Source organism: Sphaeramia orbicularis, chromosome 5 (assembly GCF_902148855.1).
Source record: "Sphaeramia orbicularis chromosome 5, fSphaOr1.1, whole genome shotgun sequence".
Lineage (NCBI taxonomy): Eukaryota > Metazoa > Chordata > Actinopteri > Kurtiformes > Apogonidae > Sphaeramia > Sphaeramia orbicularis.
In genome coordinates this window covers 20,058,025-20,080,955 of record NC_043961.1, presented here as the reverse complement: position 1 = coordinate 20,080,955, position 22,931 = coordinate 20,058,025, and the positions used below count along the sequence as shown (strand labels likewise).

At 38.8% G+C, this 22,931-nt stretch overlaps 1 protein-coding gene across 7 annotated transcripts in view; it reads left to right on the top strand.

Moving 5' to 3' along the window:
* Positions 1-693: 693 nt before the first annotated feature.
* The window catches only part of cita (citron rho-interacting serine/threonine kinase a), a 39,678-nt gene continuing 17,440 nt past the window's right edge, over positions 694-22,931 (top strand). For 4 of the 7 annotated variants that reach the window (XM_030134900.1, XM_030134898.1, XM_030134899.1 and 1 more), the window contains exons 1-26: positions 694-791; positions 2,140-2,257; positions 2,417-2,558; positions 2,845-3,020; positions 4,158-4,259; positions 6,133-6,275; positions 7,392-7,485; positions 7,578-7,784; positions 7,964-8,117; positions 9,234-9,423; positions 12,737-12,842; positions 13,414-13,557; positions 13,715-13,834; positions 15,399-15,569; positions 15,775-15,828; positions 15,919-15,972; positions 16,316-16,456; positions 16,591-16,719; positions 17,179-17,274; positions 17,617-17,733; positions 18,403-18,512; positions 19,190-19,364; positions 20,861-21,058; positions 21,235-21,288; positions 22,060-22,257; positions 22,710-22,903. In XM_030134900.1, coding sequence (XP_029990760.1) covers positions 2,156-2,257; positions 2,417-2,558; positions 2,845-3,020; positions 4,158-4,259; positions 6,133-6,275; positions 7,392-7,485; positions 7,578-7,784; positions 7,964-8,117; positions 9,234-9,423; positions 12,737-12,842; positions 13,414-13,557; positions 13,715-13,834; positions 15,399-15,569; positions 15,775-15,828; positions 15,919-15,972; positions 16,316-16,456; positions 16,591-16,719; positions 17,179-17,274; positions 17,617-17,733; positions 18,403-18,512; positions 19,190-19,364; positions 20,861-21,058; positions 21,235-21,288; positions 22,060-22,257; positions 22,710-22,903 — 3,371 coding nt within the window. In that variant the 5' untranslated portion in view covers positions 694-791; positions 2,140-2,155. Of the gene's footprint in view, positions 792-2,139; positions 2,258-2,416; positions 2,559-2,844; positions 3,021-4,157; positions 4,260-6,132; positions 6,276-7,391; positions 7,486-7,577; positions 7,785-7,963; positions 8,118-9,233; positions 9,424-12,736; positions 12,843-13,413; positions 13,558-13,714; positions 13,835-15,398; positions 15,570-15,774; positions 15,829-15,918; positions 15,973-16,315; positions 16,457-16,590; positions 16,720-17,178; positions 17,275-17,616; positions 17,734-18,402; positions 18,513-19,189; positions 19,365-20,860; positions 21,059-21,234; positions 21,289-22,059; positions 22,258-22,709; positions 22,904-22,931 lie in introns of those variants that run through there. The other 3 variants (XM_030134901.1, XM_030134902.1, XM_030134896.1) reach the window with 2 other exon arrangements.

The following is a 22,931-nucleotide window of genomic DNA, read 5'->3' as shown; positions in this document are numbered from 1 at the left end:
GCACTTACCCCCCATTTCCTCCCCAGGGGTCCTGACATAGTAGCCCACTGGTCCTGGTCTTCACATGTGGTGTATTCCTGTATGATCAGCTAGTGATGGGTTAAAAGCAGAGGGTCAGTTTCAGTGTGTGTCGCATGTCCACGTGTAAAACATGTACTGACAAACAACAAAGATCCTATTAACATGATCAGATAATCAAATCAGGAAAAGCTTTTTACTAGGTACCATTTTCACAGTATGAGGCATTTGTTTACCTGGTGCATAGGCATAATATTAGACAATATGACAAAGTGCTGTAAATAGACAGTACAGTGACAAAACATCTCTGAATCTTGAGTGCAACTTAAAACGAACTGTGCAGCTTGTACAAATTTTTTGCACTACATGTGGAAAAGTTATATAAAAGCAGGGTAGAGGATAATTTATTATCTTAATAATTATTTTTCCAGTTTACTATCAGTTCCTGCCAGTAGTAGGCTACAATACACATCCTGTAAGAGTATAAAAACCTGTTCTTAATGTACCAGTATCTAATAATACATCTGAAATAGGGTTGGTTTGTTGAGTTTTCAGTCATTGGGTAAACTGAGAATTTGTCCCGCCCTTAATGCCCGTATATCCAATCAAAAGGCTGCTTCATTCAGTAGGCTGGACAGATGGGCGGGTAACGCGCAAAATTTGAAAGTGGACCGGAAATAACGTTATTCGAGAGTAAAACAGTATGCTCTTTTCCGCATAAATGCCTCTCTCTTTATTAAAAAGAAGATTATAGCTATCTACATGGCAGTTTGGTGAGTAATCTAAGACGGCTCGGTCCTGTAGCTGTAGAAATGTAAGATAAGAATGGACGTCTGTGTTCCGTACACGCTGTTGTTTGTTAACAGCAGACGTTAGCCCAGAAACCACTTAGCTAACACTGTAACTGTATTGTTGACATTTCTTACCCCGGTTTGTTGTTGACCTTTTAACTTTATAACTCTATCATAGACACAGTTACATTCGCCAGGTTCCGACTTTAAGAAGGACTCCACAGCATTTCTAAGAGTGTCCCCACGTCCCACATGTCGAGACAATGTCGCACTTTTAGATTTTGAAGGAAATAGCCACATGGGTGAACTCAGGTTTGCATCCAGGATCACTATTTGAGTGAATTTTCAGAAAACCTGCAAAAGACAATAAAAAAGACAAAATTACACAAATAAATACAATGCAATACAAATACAATACTGTTATCCAAATATTATGGACTTTTCAAATATAAGATTTACCAGTTAACCTGTGTTAAGCATCACAGTTTTAATAAACTATGTCAGTAGAATGAAACTTTTAACATTTAGTTAGTATTTGTTATAATTTGCGGTTTAATCTGGGTAATAAAGCTGAGTCCTAAAAAACACCCATTTAAATTAAGAACTTTACAGTAATGTTAAAATCATTTAAGATTTCATTCTTCTTCTTCTTACTATTATTATTATTATTATTGTTATTATCATTATCATTATTATTATTGGGTTTATATAATCTGAGGGGAATGCCTCATTTGTAAGGTAACCTAGACCACAGGAGGTCATTGTAATAAAAATGGTTAACAGTAAAAAAAAACCAAAAAAAAAAAAAACCTAACAAATAGAATTTAAAAGGAACAATACTCAGAACATTGGTATTTTTTGGTGACACAAGCTAAAACATACAATAAAGGACAATTCAGTAAAGCAATTAGAATGAAATTAATAAAATATTGTATAAATCATGTGAAACAAGAAAATTTATTATTAAAATATGTGGAAATTAAAATTTTAAGTTCCCCTAAAGATGCAGGTGATGCAGTCTTAAGCTTTTTCTGTCTTCTGTTCCATTTTGTAAGTGCACAGTAAGTAAAACTACATTTTACAAGATCAATAAAAACAGGTAGCACTTGGAGAGTGGAATTGTCTTGGAGCACTCAATGGTGGCCTTCTATTTTTGACCAAAATAAGTGCAATGTTAATTCATATCAAATTGTATTACTCAGAAGTAGAAGTAGTTCTGAAGAAGAAAAACCTATGGTTTTGACTAGTTTTTATTGTTTATACATTAATTTGCAATTTAAATGACTAATTACTATTTATTAATTCAATGTTAAATTTGTCATTTGTTCAGTTGTTGTTAAGAAGTCATGCTGAAGTTCAAGTACATCAGTCAAGGAAGCCTGAAAACGCTGTCGTCCAGTGCGGACCCCATCAGCAGCCGCAGCTCACGACTCAACCAAGTGTTTCAGGTAAAAAAAAAAAAAAAGAAAAACTGTAGCAAAGTTTCTTGCTACTTTTAACAGCAAGCATGAAATGTCCAAAGCCTTTTTTGTGTGGTGCAAAATCATATACACTAGTTAGCTAACAGTTGCTGACTTCCTTTTCCTGTGTTTATGCACTGTCCCTAGGGCAGAGTCAGCCTGTGTGGGCAGCAGGGAGGATGTTCTGTGGGTCGGGAAGAGTTTCTGGAGGCTCTGCTGCTTCTCTACCAGGAGTGTACTTCACCAGAGCTTATGAAGTTTCATCATGTGGCAAACTTTGTCAACAAATGTAAGAACATCTACAAATCTGCAGGATTTTGAAAATCGTTATATAATTTTATTAAGGCCAATGTTCTTCCTTTCTGTGTCTTAGAATTTGAGTCAATTGATTTGTTTTTTGAATTACTGCAGTGATTTTCATTGAATAATAGGATTACTACATTGCAAATTTCACAATTAGGAAATACAATATAGAATATTAAAACCCTGCCAAAATTAATTTATATTTTTAATAGGCTGGCATATGTAGTATTTTGGTAAATAAACACCATAATTGTGTTTGCTTTATTTTACAGTTTCTGAAGTCATCTCAGAGCTCCGAGCCCTGCAGCCTAGTCCTCATGACTTCGAGCTGCGTGCAGTCGTGGGCCGTGGCCACTTTGCTGAAGTCCAAGTAGCACGGGAGAAGGCTACTGGGGATGTTTGTGCACTGAAAGTCATGAATAAGACAGTTCTGCGCAGTCAGGACAATGTAAGATTTCTTCAGTTTTGTAAGTTTTAACGCTAGGTAATAAAATGTGGTAAGGAAATGTTTGAAAGCCATTCTGTATCATTTATTCCAATGATCATTTGGCATTAGCACAAAGAAAACAGACTGATATTGCCTGGTGTCTAGGTTTTCAGATTCATTCATCACTTTAGATGCATCTCAGTCAGACATCAGTGGCATCAAATGAAAAAAAAATTCAGATTCAGATTATCTTGTTACCAGTTAAACATGAGTAGTAAAAAAAATAAATGACAATACTTACTTTCTCGAACAGGAATAATTGGCCATAAATAGTTTATAGCTTACCTGTATCTGTTGAGAAAGTTGCAGTCTCAGATATTCCCACTTGAGGGTGCTGTAGTGTATAATTCATCAAACAAAACCTGGGTACATTATTTCACAGCTGTGCTCTCTGGCATGTGACTAATAGAACAGATCTTAGTCAGAACTGTACATGAGCTGTGACGGGAAGTCTGAAGTGAGCAATATTATGAACAACTTGTGTGAACAAGAAATGTTCTGTTCATACCAGCTGAGACCATTTTTTACACAAATTTTATGCCTAATTTTAACCTTGAGTCAAAACTCAGAAACAAGGTAGAAATTTTTCATTATCAAAAGGTTTGACATGTTTAAATAACGTTTTTGTAAAGAGACTACTGTATTAACTAACCATTGTACTAACACTTTGGTTGATAGCTGATACCGATACCAATGTTATTTTCTGTTTTTCAGTATTTTAGTTTATTCCTATTTTGTCCTCAGGAAACAAAGACATCTACATTATAAAACAACACGTCAATAGTATTTCAGGCCTTCATCACAATCTTTGAACACAAATTAATTCACATACATTTATAAAATAATTGTATAACAAAATAGATAAACACTTGCCACTGCCATGAGCAAAATAACATGTTATTTACTGATGGTTAATCTCATTCAGTAAAGCCATTATTACATATAAAATGTATCTTTATGTTCCTTTGTTTTACTTAAACATGTTAGCGTTATTGTGGTTGATGCACCACTGACACAAACATTTTGTATTCTATATGTATTTGTATTTTTTTGCCAATATATCCTTACTTACGTATCTGTTGATTGTAATTATTATAGGTGGTTTTTCATGAAGAGGAGCGCAGGATCCTGGCTCTAAACAGCAGTCCATGGATCCCACAGCTTCTCTATGCTTTCCAGGATAAAGATCATGTCTACCTGGTAGGAATGGAGGTTTATTTCTACTCTGAGATAGATGGAAACATCTGTACTGAAATGTTGTCTTTAATTGAACAACATAACATTCTCTTTGATAAATTCTGATCTTGTTGTATTTAGAGAAAGTCACAATATTATAATGACATCATAGATTTCATGTTTCTGTACCAGTCTGTATGTTTTTACCTGAAACTTTAAAAAACAGAGGTGAACTGGACCAGTAGCAAGGTCGCTCCAGTTTATCCATTATAAAACTCTATTTCTAAATGTCTTTTACCAAATGCACTTCTGTAGAAAGCTGTGTAGAAAGTTGGTGAGAGTGAAGTGTAAAGTAATTTTATTCTATTTCCTAACAGTTACACTTTCCAGAACATGACTAATTTAACAGAGGGATTAGTCAGAATAATACATGAGCTGCTAAAGGAGGGATCAGAAATGAATAACTTGCATCAGAGACACATGTTTGACGTAAGTCTGATTAGATAGCCTTGGTTAAAAGTGCAAAATCTCTATGCATCTCCTAAATTGTTCAGTTATTGCATTGTATCAGGTGAGTCATCAGTACCATTGAGAATCGTTTGGGTTCAGTGGTGGCTGCGCTGCTGGGCAGGACCTGAAGTGCTGTGTACAGTCATTGGGCTCAGCTGCTGGTGCTTGAGAAATAGCTGCAGTGTATTAACTAACTGCTCATAAATTGACAGTGTTTTTGCATGGCTGTGGGGGAAACTATGGGAGAAACACCAGTGACAGAGTGAGGCATGTTGTTCACCAAATGTCAGTCGTCCTGTGTTTAACTGAGGGAGAATCTTTGTATTTTATGTAGCTACGAAGGCTAAAAGCTGATTTTGATAAGGTTTTTATTAATGCTAAGACTTGATTATGCATTGATTTCCTTCTGATAGTCTGTTAAACATTATCTGTTAGATCCTTAAAGACACCATCCAGTGAAAATGTGGTGAAAACTGTTTACCTCTAAAACAATCCATAGTTGATCTAAATATAGATTGACTTGAGATGTAGGAAATAAGTCATTATCTGCAAAGGCTTTTCCTTCACTGTGCTCTTTTTGAGTTTATCGTATTTGTATGCTATATCTATATACCTTCCTTTATGCCACCTGCATGTCTTTCTCCATTATTTCTCCTCCTCTCTTTTCACTCTGCCTCTGTCTCACCCTGCTCCCTAACTGAGCATGGAGGAAAATACAAAGCATCCATCTTTATCCGTGTGTCAGAGGCACCCAGTCTCCTTGTTGCTAGGTAACACTGGAGAATGCTCCCGTTCATTCAGACTCGCCGACCATTCATGCACCAGGGGCTCTTGCCTGTTATGGCTGTATGTCAGCCACCATATAGCTCGAATTAGCCTAACCAGTCCCTTTCATCTTTAGCTGCAGCCTGCAGAAAACACACATTGAAAGTCAACCATGACCCAGGTTGATGTGCTGAGTTGTTCACACACACTCTAAAAATCCTGCGAGATATCCTTTATTTGTTGTGGTATGCTGCTTTGAGGCTGTGATCACATTATACACAAGGGTTTAGTGGGTATAGTTGGTATATTTTTAGGCACTGAAGGCTAGTCTTTGACTGCAGTATCACAGATAAATCTGTGAAATCCCGTGTTACATAACTGAATCTATAATGAGAAGAACCACCCTATAAGCTTAGGCTGAACATTCCTTTGATGTCATCTTGTGCTGCTGCACTTGTTGCTTTTTTTCCTCATTCAGATCTATTTATAGGCTGTTATAAATGTTTCAACACCTCATTATACCTGAATCCATACATGTTAAATTGCACATTCATTCAAATTCATAGTGAAGCTCATTTTATAACTGTGTTATCAATTATTGTGAATATAAATATGTCTTCAGGCAATGGAGTACTTGCCAGGTGGAGACCTGATGTCCCTGCTAAATCGATATGAGGATCAGTTTGATGAGTCCATGGCTCAGTTCTATTTGGCTGAGCTGGTTGAGGCCATTCATGCTGTCCATCAGCTTGGCTATGTTCACAGGTAAGACACCACCTCCAGTAATAGAGCCAAAAAATGTAACCTTAGTTTTTATCTACTTATTGAGTTCATGAAGCTCACAATTCATAACTCTATTAACTAAAATGGCACACTATGAACATGCAATATCAATGTATACATAAACAAAAAGCAGCATTTTCAAGTAGACCTGTTAGGATTATTACATAATTGCCGTATCACCTCAGTGGCATTCTGCACGCTGTATGAAGTTTTCAGTAATGGGCTTTGAATATTTAAGTTTTATCATGTCTTCCCAATTTCTGTTTTAATTATGGCCTGCAATGCAAGGCCACAGAAATACATTTTTTTTTAAAAATGCGAAGTCAGTGGGCTCTATGCACAGCCCCACTACTTCCTGAACTTCAGGTGGCTCCTTTATTTCCCGTCTTTCATTGTTGGCCACACTGATTAATCCAGGTGTTCCTAATTAATCAGGAGTCACAACAAGAAGTAGCAGGAACACCTGGGTTAATCAGTGTGTCCAATAATGAAAGACAGGAAATAAAGGAGCCATCTGAAGTTCAGGAAGTAGTGGGGCTGTGCATAGAGCCCAGTAATTGTTTCTTCTTCACAAGGTGCATAAATACTGTACTTATGTTACAGTGAAAGCATAAACTTGACAGTGCAGATGTGTGATCATTTTGTTTACTGCAATTATTTGTATGACAATAAAGTTTCAGCTGAAATTTCAACATCATGGCAGCTCTACTTGATTATTGAATTAATTCAATATAATGCGCGACCATACCTCCAGTGTCAGTCAGAGACCTGACCCTTTCAAGGCAGCAAGGAAAAGCAGGTCCAGGCATCATAAACTGACATCTATCTACTTCTTGACTAAATGGTACATAAATCCATTCTTCTTTTCCTTTTGAAAAGGCCTGTGATAGAAGACTTAGAAAACATTACCTGAACACGAGAGATGTTGCATGGTAATTTGACCTTAAGCACTGAGAGTGCTATGTTATGTAAAACAAATCATTACTAGAGTTTACAATTGTATTCCATTATCATCGGAGTGAAAGATATATTGGTAGTAAGGCAACAAACAGCTCTGTAAAAGCAGTATCAAATCCCTCCTAAACTATCTACTTGCAGAGATGTCAAACCAGAGAATGTTCTCATCGATCGGACCGGTCACATTAAGCTGGCAGACTTTGGATCTGCTGCCAGGCTGATGGCTAACAAAACAGTAAGTCGATTATAGAGTTTGCTCTGTGTATTAACTTCTGTATTCTTGACAGTGACATCATTGCCAAATGTGATTTATTACCATGTTTGCAGGTGGCAGCTCCCACAGTACCTGTTGGGACGCAGGACTTTCTCTCCCCTGAGGTCCTGGCAGCTGTGAACGGTGGCTCACATAGCACCTACGGGGTTGAGTGTGACTGGTGGTCCCTTGGGGTCATAGCTTATGAGATGATCTATGCTAGGTCGCCCTTTTCTGATGGCACTTCTATCAAGACCATCAATAACATCCTTAACTTCCAGGTACCAAGTCTCCCATCTGGACTTCACTTACATAAAGCCTGGTTGTTTTGAAAGAAATGAGGAAAAAAATGCTACCCTAATTCCATTTAATGCTGAAATGCAGTCTGCTCCACCTGAAGTAATATCTGTTCACTCTTTGCATTATTTAATCAGTTCTTGTCCATGTGGTTCGCCCGCAGCGCTTCCTTAAGTTTCCGGAGGAGCCGCGGGCCAGTAAGCAGTTTGTAGATCTGGTGCAGAGCTTACTGTGTGGAGCCAAAGAGCGACTAGGCTTCCAGGGACTCCGCTGTCACTCTTTTTTCTCCACTGTAGACTGGAACAACTTAAGACAAGGTAAGGAGATTGCTCTTACTAGACACTTCCTTCCACTGTCTTTAAAAGAAAAATGCTTAATTTGGCTTAAAATGACACAGCATTGTGGTAATTACTTTCCCAGACTGCCGATTTATAGCCTGCTATGAAACATTAATGTTTATAATACACAGAAGTGAACTGTGTGTGCAGGCGTGGACTCGCATAGACAACAAAAGGCAGTAGCGTTGCCAGTGGTCTTGACAGTAGTAAAATAATGAGATTCTCTGTGCTGCTGGCAGCAGGCCAGCTCCTTCCTGAGGAGGAGAATGGGAGGGAGGCGGAGACGAGAAACGAGGCAGACAGAGTAAAGATCTGCAACTCATCTGCTTCTCAATAGACACAGCAGAAATCTTTTATGGTAGCAACACCAGACACGCTCTCTGTTGCGGAAATACATGTGAATTTGTTAGACGTCATTGCTGGTGTCATATCATCATACATTTCTATGCCCATCATTTCCTCTGAGTTGGTTTTTTAGCCATAATATTGCATTCAACACTAAAGAGTAATGAACGCAATTGTTTGTTTTAAAATAACAGGTTTATCAGTTAACTACATTATGATACAGTGGGGTTTTTTTGTGTGTGGGGGGGGGTTTCCTGTGGGAGCATTTAGTGCAGATGCTAGGAGGGACATTTATTGATTTTTCTTTTTTTTTCTAAATCTCAATTGATCCATTGATTTCTTGGCTCTGTATTACAATATAGAAAAGTAATCACACAGATGAATGTTGATATTAAAAACAGCTCCGGTTTATCGATAATAGGACACCAATAGAGCTTTATGCTTCAGCGTTGGCTCTAGCTGATAAGCTTGCTCTGCTGCAGTGAGGGAGAGCAAGTGAGCATGTGTGTATGAGAGGGAGAAAGGGAGGGAGGGAGGGACAGAGGCAGCATGTGCATCAACGCGCGACTTACTGCACTCTAGGCTCCCACCGTTCTCCGCTCCGTTTCTTCTCCCTTCCTTTCTCTCCCCTTTCTCCTTGTGTTGTGTTTGTTTTCCATTTATTTTAATTGATTTATTCATTACTTGTTCATCACTGGTTCCTTTTTCCTTGCCCTCTGTCACTCCCTCCTCTTATCCTTTCTCCCTCAGTTCTCCCGCCTTTCGTTCCTGCATTGCACGCTGAAGATGACACCTCTAATTTTGAGGAGCCGGAGCAGGCAACCCCCCGGTCAGCCTCAGCAGCCCGGCAAGGAGCTCCGCCAGCGGGCTTCCAGGGCCAGGATCTGCCCTTTCTAGGCTGGTTCTTCAGCAGAACGTTGACAACATTGGCCAAAACTGAGTAAGTGCAACCTGTTTACTGTGCATTGTTGTGCTTTTTTTCAAAGACTACTCCCTTCTTTTTCCTGTAGTCAATGCTGAGACCTCTAGCATACCCCTCTTTAACACACCTTTGTTGGTTAATGATCCCATGCTACCACTGGGTGTAGTTCTACCATTACACTCTTCATTACCACAGAAACAAATTTCAGGTAGTCTTGTTTCAGGTGACCTGGTAGTGCCCTGGGCAGTTGGTGTCTTTTCCCTGTCATTAGTGTTGCGCCTGTTGGGGCTGAAATGGGTTTGGCCATATGCTGTGTCAGACAAGGAACGAGGGAGGGGAGGGATCCCCCTGTTCTCTGGTGCTCTCCTTCTCACTGCTGTTTTTGTGCTCTGAGATCACATGTGGTTGATCTGATGCATAGATAGATCAAATGAATGGGCCAGAGGATGTGAACTGGCGTTATCTTGCCATCGGCACTGATTGGTATGCGGCTGAGTATGTCAATGAGGTTTGCTGAGAGGTGGAACCCCACACAGACACACTCCCACCCTCACTGCTGTTATTGTGCGTTCTCTCTTACTGTGCAGCATAATGGGCTCCTGACTTTTATAGTATGGGTTTTGGGACTGTAATTATCCCTAATGGTTTTTGGCTTCTTAACCTTTGATAATAATGCAAGAGGATGGGTTTCATTTCTGTAGCCCCATGGCAGTGTTCTAGCAGGTTAATGGTGCTGGAGACTGCGGATCATGACAGCAGCAGTAACAGAAAGGGAAGAAAAAGCTTTAGCAGATTAGACAGGGAAAAGGATGAGAGCTCAGGTTGGGGGGAGAATCTATTTCTATGGTTACTATCGTGATGTTTTTTTTTTTTTTTTTCCTCGTCCCCACCCCCATCTTTACCCATCTCATCTCCTCTTATTTTCTCCTTCTCTTAATGTCTATGGCCCTTGCTGTTACACCATCAGTCATCTGTTCATGATTTTTAACTGAAGCCAGTCATTTCTTTGGTGCATTTGATTAAGAGGAGCTCAGAGCTCATAGGATATGTCAAATGTGTGAGTGGGTGCAAGCATGTGTGTACACATTCGTCATTACAACGCCAAAATGGAAAGAGAAATGAGTCCAGAGCCGGGCATAATGAAATGCTAATCATGTATTTTGGGGGTTCCTGTTTTTTTCTAAATTGTGTGAACTTGTCTGTCTGACTCCTCATTAGTCAAACTCAACAACAAAATCCCCTTTGACAGCCTCCCTCAAATGTTTAAGAACCCTCTGTGGATTAGCGTTGGAAATTAATCTTTCCAAAGGAGCTTGTCTGCCAATTTATGGATTTTTTGTAAAAGAAATGTAAATGAAATATTGGACATTTGAAAGTGTTATGGAAAATATACAGGAGAATTTTCACAAACTCTAATCTATATTTGGATTTGCAATCCTCATAGTAGCCTGTGCCATATACATTTTAGTTAAAACTGCATTTGTAAGTACCTTATGTGAAATTAAATGAATTTTTTTAACATGCCATCATTATAATCTGGACTTCAGATTTCACCACCTCTTTCAGAATTATTTCCCAAGAGAATCAATCTACTCCTTTCACTCACTGTTCATATTTCACATGTGTGTGCTCACCTGTTTCATTGTCTTTATAAGCCTGGTTTAAGCACAAAAGATTGATGCAGCTAAGCCTTTAACTTGCATACTATCCCTGAGTCGCTTATTTTCTTTGATTTCCTCCATTAACGCAGTCTGCGCTGCACTCACTGGCTACTCTTTTTATGTTCCCTAACAGGAGAGAGATGTGACAATCACCATATTCCCCAATGATGAAAAGCACTGCCTGGCTTCTCTCTTCCAAACATATTTAATTGTAGTGTTATCTATTCTTCTAGGTACGAGAATAGAAAATAAATAATACAGTAAAGGTGCTAAATACTGATTTCATTCTCCCTCCTGGGTAATTTTTGTTCGGAAAATCTGCAAGGCTTGGGGCTTTTAAAGGATAAATACATTGAAACCTACAAACAATATACAGTGAAACTTCAACTACTGTTTATCATATACCTATCTTCTTAACAGGTTACTTAAAATCCAGTATTATACAATTAAAACTTTCAAGCCCTAGCATCAGTTGAGGATTATAAATTACCACATTATCTGTACAGTAGCTCCATAAACTGTTCAACTAGGCACTGGAGAACTTTATGAATTTTGATGTTTAACATAAATTTTTTATTGCAACAGATTCAGCTAGCTGGAACGCTTATTCATTTAATCTGCACTGCTGTGGAAGAGACTGGTTGGGGTGTTGCTTTTTTTTTTGTTTGTGATATAACCTTTTTATCTGTCTATGTGCGTGTGTGTTTACTCTATATAGCCTAAACGTATGTGAGTGTGTTTCAGGGGGATGGCGAAGGGAGCAGTGCTCGCTTTCGTGATTATTTTTAACACTGTGACTCAGCCTGAGTCAACTTTATTAAAGATCCCTCTGCAGTATTTGTGAATCCATTCATACAAAGCATTAACTTATTTGGACTTCTGCACAGAGTTGCTGTTTTTCTGGTCAAGGAAACTGTGAAAATGGCTTTGTATTTCAAATTATTTTCAGAGAATGGCAAAAAAAAAACAGAGTATATTATCTTATATAACAAAAAAAGAGTGTATTTTTTTCAATATAAAGCTCTGTGTAGGCAAACCTGAAGCAAGTGCACAGCCCTAATTCTCCTGTCACATTATTTTGTCAGGCAAACAGTGAATATTCCCAGGTCTACAGGGCTGTTTTGTTCATGTAGGCTGTTTTGTCCTCAATAAACCATAAAAAGTCTAAGCTTCTCTTTGCAGTTATAAAATTCTCAGTTGAATGTTATCCTGATTGTTGTTGAGAGCTCTATTGTTATAACAAGATATTCTTCCGAGACCTGTTTTTTTTTTTTTTTCTTCTTTTTTTTTTATTCATGAAAACGAAATTGTAGTCATTGCATATTTTCCTGCCCTCAGTGCTCATTTGTGAGGCGTTGGTGTTGCGTCTGCATTTCAGCCAGCTTAATTAAAACTACAACAGTCTGTCAAGTCTTGTGATTACATGATGTGGGTTTATGTCATGATATGAAACTGTCAGTCAGAGCTGCAACTAATTATTATTTTTATGACATGGCAAATACTGACTTGCTTCACAAGATGTTATAAAATATTGCTGTACAGCCTTCAATAACCTGTGCACTTTGTAGATTTGAATGTTTGGTACTAGTATGTAGTGTGACGCACAGCATGTGTTTGGGTCTTAAATAATTCTAAAAATGCTTCTATTTGCTGTATGTTGTTACTCCCAGGTCAGTGTCTGCAGGCCTCAACTCTCCTGCCAAGACCAACTCCATGGAAAAGAAGCTACACCTTAAAAGCAAAGAACTACAAGAAACTCAAGACAAATGTCACAAGGTGATGATGTGCTTTCAGCCTCCCTCAGCCTGCATTCATATTTCAATATTTCATCACAAGCCTCTTCTTTTGATGCCAAAGCTAAAGCTCAGTTCTGTCATATGGTTGGGAATGGCGTATGAAAGATATCAGTGTATCTTTCTGGGAATATATATTTTTTTTTGAAATGGAGCTTTTTCTGCTGTGTGTTGACTAGAAACAGTAAACCTAGAACTTTTTTTTTATTAATGAATGAGTTCATAATCTTTTGTTTTATTAGCAGAAGTCCTGTGTTTATTCTGGCTTAACACTAACCAAGCAGCGTTTATTAGAGCTGTAGTAAGCCAAGTTTTTGTTGAATTCACAATATTACAACTAAAGCTGGTGAATGGGTTTTTACTTACCACCTCATTAAGTACTTTTACACTTCTACTGTACTTGAAATGTTAAACTTTACATGAATAATAAGAGTAAATTATCATTAAGTTCTTCTGAAACTTGTTACTTTGGCCTTCATTTGCTTAAAGTATGTGACTAATCAATGCCTTTAAGGGCATCAAATAACAAATGCACTGTGTTTTTGTTTAATTAGATGGAGCAGGAGATCTCCAGGTTTCAGCGTAAGATGACTGACCTGGAGTCAGTGCTTCACCAGAAGGATGTGGAGCTTAAGGCCTCTGAGACGCAGAGAAGTATCCTGGAGCAGGATCTTGCCACCTACATTACCGAGTGTAGTGTGAGTCATGCAATCAGCTGTGTTTGTGTGAATGAATAAAAATGCTTAAGGCCAATAATCCTCTGTTATGTAGTTTTGTGTTGTGCTTTTGAAATGAGTTTAAATTTTGACCAACATCAGCCTTGAGTTTGTCTGCATGCACTCTATGTGTTTGCAGAGCCTGAAGCGGAGCTTGGAGGAGGCACGTGTGGAGGTCTCCAGAGAGGATGACAAGGCCATGCAGCTGCTACACGACATCCGCGAACAAAGCAACAAGCTGCAGGAAATTAAAGAACAAGTGTGTTGATTGTCTCATTTAAAGGATGATCTGTCTCCTCCCTCTCATCATGATAATGATGTGCTAGATTTATATTTTTTTCATAAACACTTCAAGTAGTTGGTGATACAAAAATATGTATTTAAGGTAAAAAAAAATGCATTAAAACTGCTTCCATTGTATAATTTGCTGGAAGGGTTTCTGCTACTTTTTGCAATGCTACCTCACTTTCATTGCTGAAAACGTTTGAGATGCAGCCGTAGGATTTTGGTTCTTTACCTTGTGTCCCTGTTTTACAGACAGGGCTTCCCCTTTGAGGACTCCCTTGTCCTCAGCAGTTATAAAGGTCATCCCTGCAGATGGCATCCCAGAAGATGCAAACATAGAGACTTTTATCCTTACGCAAGAGATTTACTCACTTTCCTCCTCTCAGGGGAATGACTCACAGTGTTTATATTTCTATTAATCCACAATTTTGACTCAAAGCTGAACTCATTGACTTACTGTAAATGAAGTCAGAGTTGTGACAGAAAAGACGGATATCCCTCGTTATTGAGAACCAAGTGTGTAGTTGTGTATCTTATCAGATAAGATGTCACAAAATGCGCAGTACACAAACAAGTAACAGTGTAACATGTTGTCTTGGATTTTCACAGACTCAGGCAGTTACTCGAACTTTAACTTGGAAACTCTGTAGTGCAAAGTTGCCAAGTACAGCTTCAGTGATAATCCTTGAGTTGTTATCTCTGATTTTGACACTTTTGGTGATAAATATTCGTTCCTGCAGTGCACTGCAGTTTCCATAGATCACTGCACAATGAAATGAGTGTCAGCAGATCTGTGAAGTATATCTTCTTCTGTATAGCACTGGCAGCACTTGCTCGTGCTAACAGTTCAGTTCCTTTGCTCAGGCTGCTCCAAACAGACCCCTTCTGTTCAGAACAGCCGTTGCTGTTTTATCTTGGAGGAACATAAATGTCACCAAACCTGCCAATTGATTTTCCTTAGAAAACTATGAAACCAAGGGTAAATTTATTTAACTGAAAGAAACAAAGTAGCAAATGCCGACTTGGTTGTTGTTTTATGTTAAAACACTGTTGATGTTAAGTCATTTCGCAAAGTATTACAAGTGCATTCATTGTTTATTACTAGATAAACAAATACTGTTTTTTTTTTTTTTTTTTAATAAATATTGTCAGTAGCTAAATTGAAGTATGTAGCTTGATTTTACATAAACATGAAAGATATTTTTATCTTCACACAAAAGAAAATGGTGACTTGTTTGCAGCTTCTACAGAATGAGTGTGATCACAGCCTGCCCTGAAGTCCTTGGCCTGATTTCAAACTCTAAATTATAGCGACGTCACAATGCATTTAGCAGCTTGGTTCAGTACACAGCACGATGCCACTGCTGTATGAGATTCACACAAATAACAATGAAAATAAATATTAGGACATTGTTCAGGATTAATATGACATTGAGATCTAATATGTCCACATTGTTCTTGCATCTATAATTTTTAGTCTGCGGTTTTTTGTTTTGTTTTTTCATACTGGTTACATTGTGTGCTGTCTACGACTGTAGGAATACCATGCTCAGCTGGAGGAGATGCAAGTGACTATCAGACAGCTGGAGGAGGACCTGTCTGCCGCCCGACGCCGCAGCGACCTTTATGAAGCTGAACTTAGAGACTCCAGACAGACAAGTGAGGAACTCAAAAGGAAAGCTGTGGAATACCAGCAGAGAATCCAGAAGGTGTGTTTGTGCCAGATGTGCTTTTAGGTCATGAAAAAAAAAAAAAAAAGAAATGTGGGTCATGTCCCAGGAAGAGGATTCACTTGTTGTCCTTAAAACACATACTAACCGCTTGTTTTCCAAGGAAAACATGCAGAGGCACTTGATCTTGGAGCAGATTTGCATCATATTGTACAGTGTCTATTATGTATTTTTCTTTTTTCAGGCCAAAGAGCAGGGCAAGGCTGAGGTGGAGGAGCTTCTTTCCAAACTGGAAAAGGTAACAGATCTGGCTAATCATCCTTCATCAGGTACATCTACATGACTAGGCTATAATTACTGTATGATAATGCCTATTGTGTTTCTTCAGACTAATTCTGAGCAGCAGATTAAAATCCAAGAGCTCCAGGACAAACTATCAAAGGTAAATTAATCTAATTAGCAATTATCTCCAATACAATAGTATTAAAGAGTTAATAGTAATATTCTTCGTATTTATTATGTGATTAATTACAAGTATTTTGGGGGGATTAGTTGTACTTCTAATCAGTACCATAAACCTTGTCATTGGTTGTGTCTTTGAATCTGAATCAGACGAATGTGAAGTAGTACATGGGCACCATTTTGCAGCCTTGATATAGTTTCCAACAACTTACCACAGTCCTTTGTTCATTCCCTTTTTCTATCCTGGGAAAGAATTGTTCAAAAGTATCTGGAGCTTTGTCTTTGGTTGCATTAACAGCCTTTGACCCTCCAATCCTCCCCAGGCAGTGAAAGCGAGCACAGAAGCAACTGAACTACTGCAGAATGTCCGGCAGGCCAAAGAGCGGCTGGAACGAGATCTGGAGCGTCTACGGGGCAAAACCGACTCCAGTGACACACTCAAACGCCGCCTGAGAGAGACAGAGGTACCAGACTAAACCCAGCACCTCAAATTCATGATGCCCATAGGTCTTCTTGTTAAATGCAGTAATTAGACCACACTCATGCAAATTATTCTTGTGCAGTGAAAACTCTAATTCTGCCATTTTTGTTGTCTAAGCAGGAGGGCAGGAAGACCCTGGAGAACCAGGTAAAGAGGCTGGAGATGGTTGAGCGACGGGAGAATAAGCTGAAGGATGACATTCAGACCAAATCCCAGCAGATCCAGCAGATGGCTGAAAAGATCCTGGTGAGAGAGCTACAGATAAGGCTTGCTAATACCCTCCACCCCTAATTTCACCCACTGCCCCCCACCTCTGAACATACAGCACTCTCTTCGCCACAAACAGTTCTTTTTAGAGAGCTCCTTTGTGGCTGAGGTTTTGCAAACAGCTGCCGGTCACCTACTTTTAATATACACATGAACCTTTTGTACACGTGATCTGCCAGGATGAATAGAACCCGCTTCACTCGTCTTGTGGATTTCCAGCTCTTTCAAGCAAGTTTCTTTTTTTATGGTATCTTTTAACAGATAGAGTAGCCTTGAAAGCCTTTTATTCTGTTTTTTAATTCATTGTTTGGTCATGTATTAGCTCCATTAGCTGTTTATATATGTTGTGGAAACTTTACTGGACTACTTACATGTGTTTTGTGGTTACTGCATTGTGTCAAATATCTCTAATCATGCTTGTAATTTTATTCACTCCAGGAACTTGAGGAAAACCTGAGGGATGCCCAGTCAACAGCTCAGAGAATGGAAACCCAGCTGGTTCAGAAAGAGAGGCTTTATGAAGACAAGATTAAGGTGAACCATCTTAATTTTTTTTGTCTTTCAGGTAGCTAAAGACCGCACATATCTGAAAATAGTGAATTATTTGTGACAGTCGTATTTTCTACTCTGTCCTGCCATTTTAAATCAGGAGTATGATGGATATATGCAAGAGCTGTCATACGTTTTACTGTGAGATTTGACACCACACTAATTACTGCTTCAACAGCAGCTCATTAATTTACACCCGTGTCATGATTTTTTTTTTCTATCTTTCTTTTTTAATCAGTGCCTTATCACTTAACAGACTAAAGATGACTGACTATGTAAATGTGCTACACTAGCTAGTCTAATTTTCAACGGGTCTTACTCATCAAGGTTCTGGAGGCCCAGATGAAGGTGGATCTGGCTGACAAGGAGAGCCTCGAGGCCAGAAGGGCCCAGCAAGAGGAGGAGTCGAGGGAAAACTGCAAACTGATCAGTGAACAGAAAGCAGTAAGAAAATAAAACAGACTGTTTTATTTATGACTAATGTCCGCTCTGGCTTTTGCAGGCAAATTCAACATTGTAATGAGCAAGTAGGGTATGAAAAGGATAGCATCTTCATTGTTAAACTCACTATACACTATACACTACAATAAGTTATTTGAAGAAATTTAGTCACAATGTGAATAACAATGTAAACAGTAAGTTTTAATGCCTCCCTTTCTGTAGGACTGTAGGTGAAACGTGTCTGAAATATGAAACCTTTCCATTTTTTCTGCTTTAGACTGTTGTGATGTTTTTAAATTCATTTTCTTACTCTGTAACGTGACACCAGCTACATGAATCGGCATATACAATTGGGTAACTGATTAAATTGAAGTATACATGTTACGCTATAAAGCCTTGGCTCAATCCCTAATCTGGTTAATGTGGTAGAATTGAAGCCGTTAAGAAGCTTTTAGAGCCAGTCATCTGACATTGACAGTAGATGATCCAGGCAACACCTTAATGGGCTCTAATAGGATTTTACAGTAGTATAACGTTCTATTCCCTAAAAAAAAAAGTGCTGCTGGATGTTAGTGGGATGTGATTCGCAGCCAAAGGGGAATAAATTCCTCATCATTGAACCTGCTTTTGGAATATGAGTTTCACGTTATTGCTGTATCCCTCATCCTGTAGACCATTAATGCCATGGACTCCAAAATGAAGAACCTAGAGCAGCGGATCGCTGAACTGTCTGAGGCTAATAAGCTGGCCGCTAACAGCAGCATCTACACCCAGAAGAATATGTGAGTTAACAAGACCTTCTGCCCACATTGAGCTTTCATGAGTTTCCACACCCACACTAAGACTATGTGTCCTCCAGTCTCCAGTTGCTTCATTAGTTTACATCTCCCTGCACCACGGATGATCCTTTATGTGTAAACTATGATTATACTTTTAGGAGCGGGAACTGTAAAAAAATAAGTTAATAGAAAATATAGTTTCACAACATTTACCTCGAAGGCAGATAAGTTATTTCCTTATATTTATATTTAAGTTTAAGGAACCATTTTCTTAGTCAAGTTGATCTCCATGATCTGGTCTGGATAAAAATCTCATTAATTTAGAAATTAAGCAAGCACTTGTTGGTCCTTTTAATGTAACTTTGGGGTCAAGTCATAATATCAACAGTTCTGTATACAATTTTCACCATAATTTCTCTGAGAATGACTTTCATTGCAAGTAAAATTGGTATTGTAGCCTAGTATGAACTCATATTGATTACAATGACAACGATTTAGGTCTTTGTCAGTGAAAATATAATTTATTCATATTCCTAGCCTCATTACTGATGGCTGCTGATATCCATACTTTAAAAAAAATTGAGTATTTTTTATTTTAAACATGCACTATTTAGAAAGTGTTTTAATGACAACTTTCAAACAGGGAATACAGTTTGTTTCTGTGTTTCTGCCGTTGTTAGGAAAGCTCAAGAAGAGATGATCTCAGAACTTCGGCAGCAGAAGTTTTATTTGGAGTCTCAGGCAGGCAAACTCGAAGCCCAGAATGCCAAGCTGGAAGAGCACCTGGAGAAGATGAGTCAGCAGGAGCAGACGAAGAGGACTCGTCTGATGGAGCTGGAGAGCCGGCTGCGGGAGGTGAGGCACCAGAAAGCACAAAGACCGCCCAGAATCTCTAAGCTCAAGATTAAGTAATTCACTTTAACAAGCACACTGTAGCCCTGCGTCATCTCCATCCACAACAGGGATTAGAGCAGCTGATCAGCCACCAAGTAAATAAGCTCAGATCTCTTTCAGATAAACTGCTAATTAACGGCTGTTGGTCTGTAATGGCATGTCCACAAATTTGCCGATGGACCTGCACAGAAGCTACTGTATTTATTGCTTATGTTTAGCTAATGGCTATTATTTTAAGCACCTTCTGATTATTGGCTGATATCGGGTAGAATATGGTTAAATATGTAAATATATTCCTAAGCATCTACCTTGCATAAAGATTCTTTAGTTACCAGCTTTGAGGTTACTTTTTTGAACTCAGTCTGGCACCTGTGGAGAACTACATTTTTCTACAAGATTGATTTTGCTGTAGTGAGGATACACATTGGAGTTAATTTTAAAAATTATATTTGAGACACACTTCCCTTTCATTGGCTATTCACTGGTGCATATATATATCATGTTTTCCACCATCCTTATAAATATACTGCAAAATCCACTAGATGATGCGATCTGATGCAAAGCTACACTATAAAAAGAAAGTCCTGGTATAAGTGAGGGCCGTGACGCCCCATTCTCCTGCTTGAGAGCTCTCACCCCCTGGTGTGCTGTCTGCCGATGTTACTGGTGGACAGCCTGCTGGTTGGATGTCATATTTCTACCCCCACACTCACTTCCCTACTGAGACTTGATGCACAGATTGGCACTAATTGCTGGCCTTCCACCTCCCTCACATAAAAACGCACTGTACTCTCTCAAATATGTTGTTTCACATGAGATTGTCTGTTCATCTCTGTAATAGGGAGACTAAGCACAACTAAATGCACTCTTGTTTGTATTAACATTTCTGAGCTCGTTACCAATACTGAGACAAAAGGCAGCCTTTTAAAAATGATTGAATTTTTGAAGACATAAAAGGTAAAAGGTAAGTTTTATTTCAAAGGTCTTATATCTTAAACCTCACTCTTGTTCTTCTTTTCTTACGCAGGAATTTTTCCTGTAATACCTCACCGTGTAATTAGTCTCCTTTGGTCTTTTTTATGCAACCTGGATTACTCAAGTTTAATGAAAAATGGAATCCTTCTATAATCTTTATCTTTTTAAAATGCCTTAGTTGGGCTTACAATTGGGTATAATCTATTGAAAGCTATGGTATTTTATGTGATGTCATAGAAATACCTACAAATGTCAAATTCATATCGGAAATCACTAAAGACCTTGCTTAGCCTATAATAAGGCTTAGTTTATAATTTGAGACTGTCTTCAATTTCTAGTGCCCTGATATCCTTACAAAAACCATTTGCTACTTTGAGCAGGTCAAGTAACAGCAGGAAATGACATGCAAATATTGTGTGTTTCAGGTTTTATTTATACTGCCTTATACACACAACACTCACCTGTTCTTATCTCTGTTGTAGATGGGCCTCGAACATGAAGAAGAGAAACTGGAGATCAAGAGACAGGTGTCAGAGCTGACGCTTTCACTGCAGGAGCGCGAGTCCCAGATTAGCAGCCTGCAGGCTGCACGTCTTGCTCTGGAGAGCCAGCTGCAGCAAGCGAAGACTGAGCTGGAGGAGACCACTGCTGAGGCTGAGGAGGAGATCACTGCCCTCAGGGTAACATGACCAAGCACTGACGAAGCACACGCATTCAGTTCAAATACTATATTGAGATGTAATGCTGTTAATACATCTATTTTAAACAGCAATATCAGTAAAAGGTCATTCGTCATCATTTTGTCTGTTACACACAGTTGATTGTATTTGAAGGGATTTTCTTGGGTTTCCCACAGAATCACAGAGATGAAATTCAGCGCAAGTTTGATGCCTTGAGAGACAGCTGCTCAGTAAGTCCTACACAGTCTTTTGTCTTTTTTTGTCTCTTGTATTTCTTCGCAATACCTTTGAGTACATAGTGATTCATGTGTGACTCCTAATGTAGCAAGACTCTGAATCATGTCTTTAGCCAGGAGACAGAAATTGCTTTTACAAGCCATGTTTAGATATTATTTAGAGTCCTGGTTTGTGTCTTTATTACCTCTGCCAAGGAGGTTATGTTTTTGCCGGCGTTGGTTTGTTTGTCTGTCTGTCTGTCCGTGTGCAAGATAACTCAAAAAGTTACGGACAGATTTGGATGAAAATTTCAGGAAATGTTGATACTGGCACAAGGAACAAATGATGGGGGGGCACTGATCTACCTTGGCGGAGGTCTTCACTCTCTGAGTGCTTTTCTAGTTCACTTTTTTTTTCTTTTGTTTTTGACTCAGTTGATTTCACAGTTTCTACTCTTCCTAATTCAATGAATTATGGAGCTGAAATGAGTAACATGACTGCAGTTTACTTGCAGCTAAAACATCTAAGAATACATGTTTGACTTTTAACATGTACCGTGACTCACAGAAAGTGACAGTGCTTTCTTTTGTTTTGCATGCTAAATATGTTTCTTCATTATGGTCCTTTGGTAGTAACTGTTACTACACATTGCTTATTAAATGTGTTAACAATCAGCACCCAAGCTGTGACGCTGCTCTTACTCTATGGCTTTTATGACACAACCATAAAATATCTCTTGACTTCATTATCAAGTCTCACACTTCTGCCGGTTTGTGTTGCCTCAGGTGATTACCGACCTGGAGGAGCAACTTACTCAGCTGAGTCAGGAGAATGCTGAGCTGAACCGCCAGAACTTCTACCTGTCCAAACAGCTTGATGAAGCATCAGATGAGAGGGAGGACCAACTGCAGCTCAGCCAGGAAGTGGACAGGCTGAGAAGGGAAGTGGCCGACCGTGAGATGCACCTCAACAATCAGAAGCAGGTAATTCACACATAAACCACAACTGCATGTTGATGCAAAAAATACACACGAGTGCTTAACTTTACCAAGTATTATAAGGGATGTTCCTGATTTTGGCAGGGGTGGCAGAATAAACATACATTCCTTACCCAAGTAGGAGTACAGATGCAGGTCGATACAGATAAAAGTGGGAAAAATACAGGCTCTGAGAAGTATAAAAGTATTAAGTACAAAGTCGGCTTTTTAAGGTAGTTTCTACAAATGTTTTTCCTCAAACCTAAGTGAACTTCACTTCACATTTAAATATCTATTATATTATTATTATATTATTAAATAGATATTATTTAATATCTATTAAACCATTCTAATAAATTTGCTATTCAGCATGCATTTGCAAAAAGTCCATTTAAGTAATTTGCAAAGTATTTCTAGTTTGCTACTTCCCACCTCTGTGCTTTTCTGTGTCCTCCTAGAATATTGAGACTCTGAAGACCACATGCAGCATGCTGGAGGAGCAGGTAGTGGAGCTGGAGTCGCTAAATGATGAGCTGCTGGAGAAGGAGAGGCAGTGGGAGGCTTGGAGAGGAGCCCTGGAAGATGAAAAAAGCCAAGCCGAGAGACGCACCAGAGATCTCCAGAGACTGTTGGACAATGAAAAACAGAACAGGTAGCAATCTGAAGTGGACAGTTTTAGT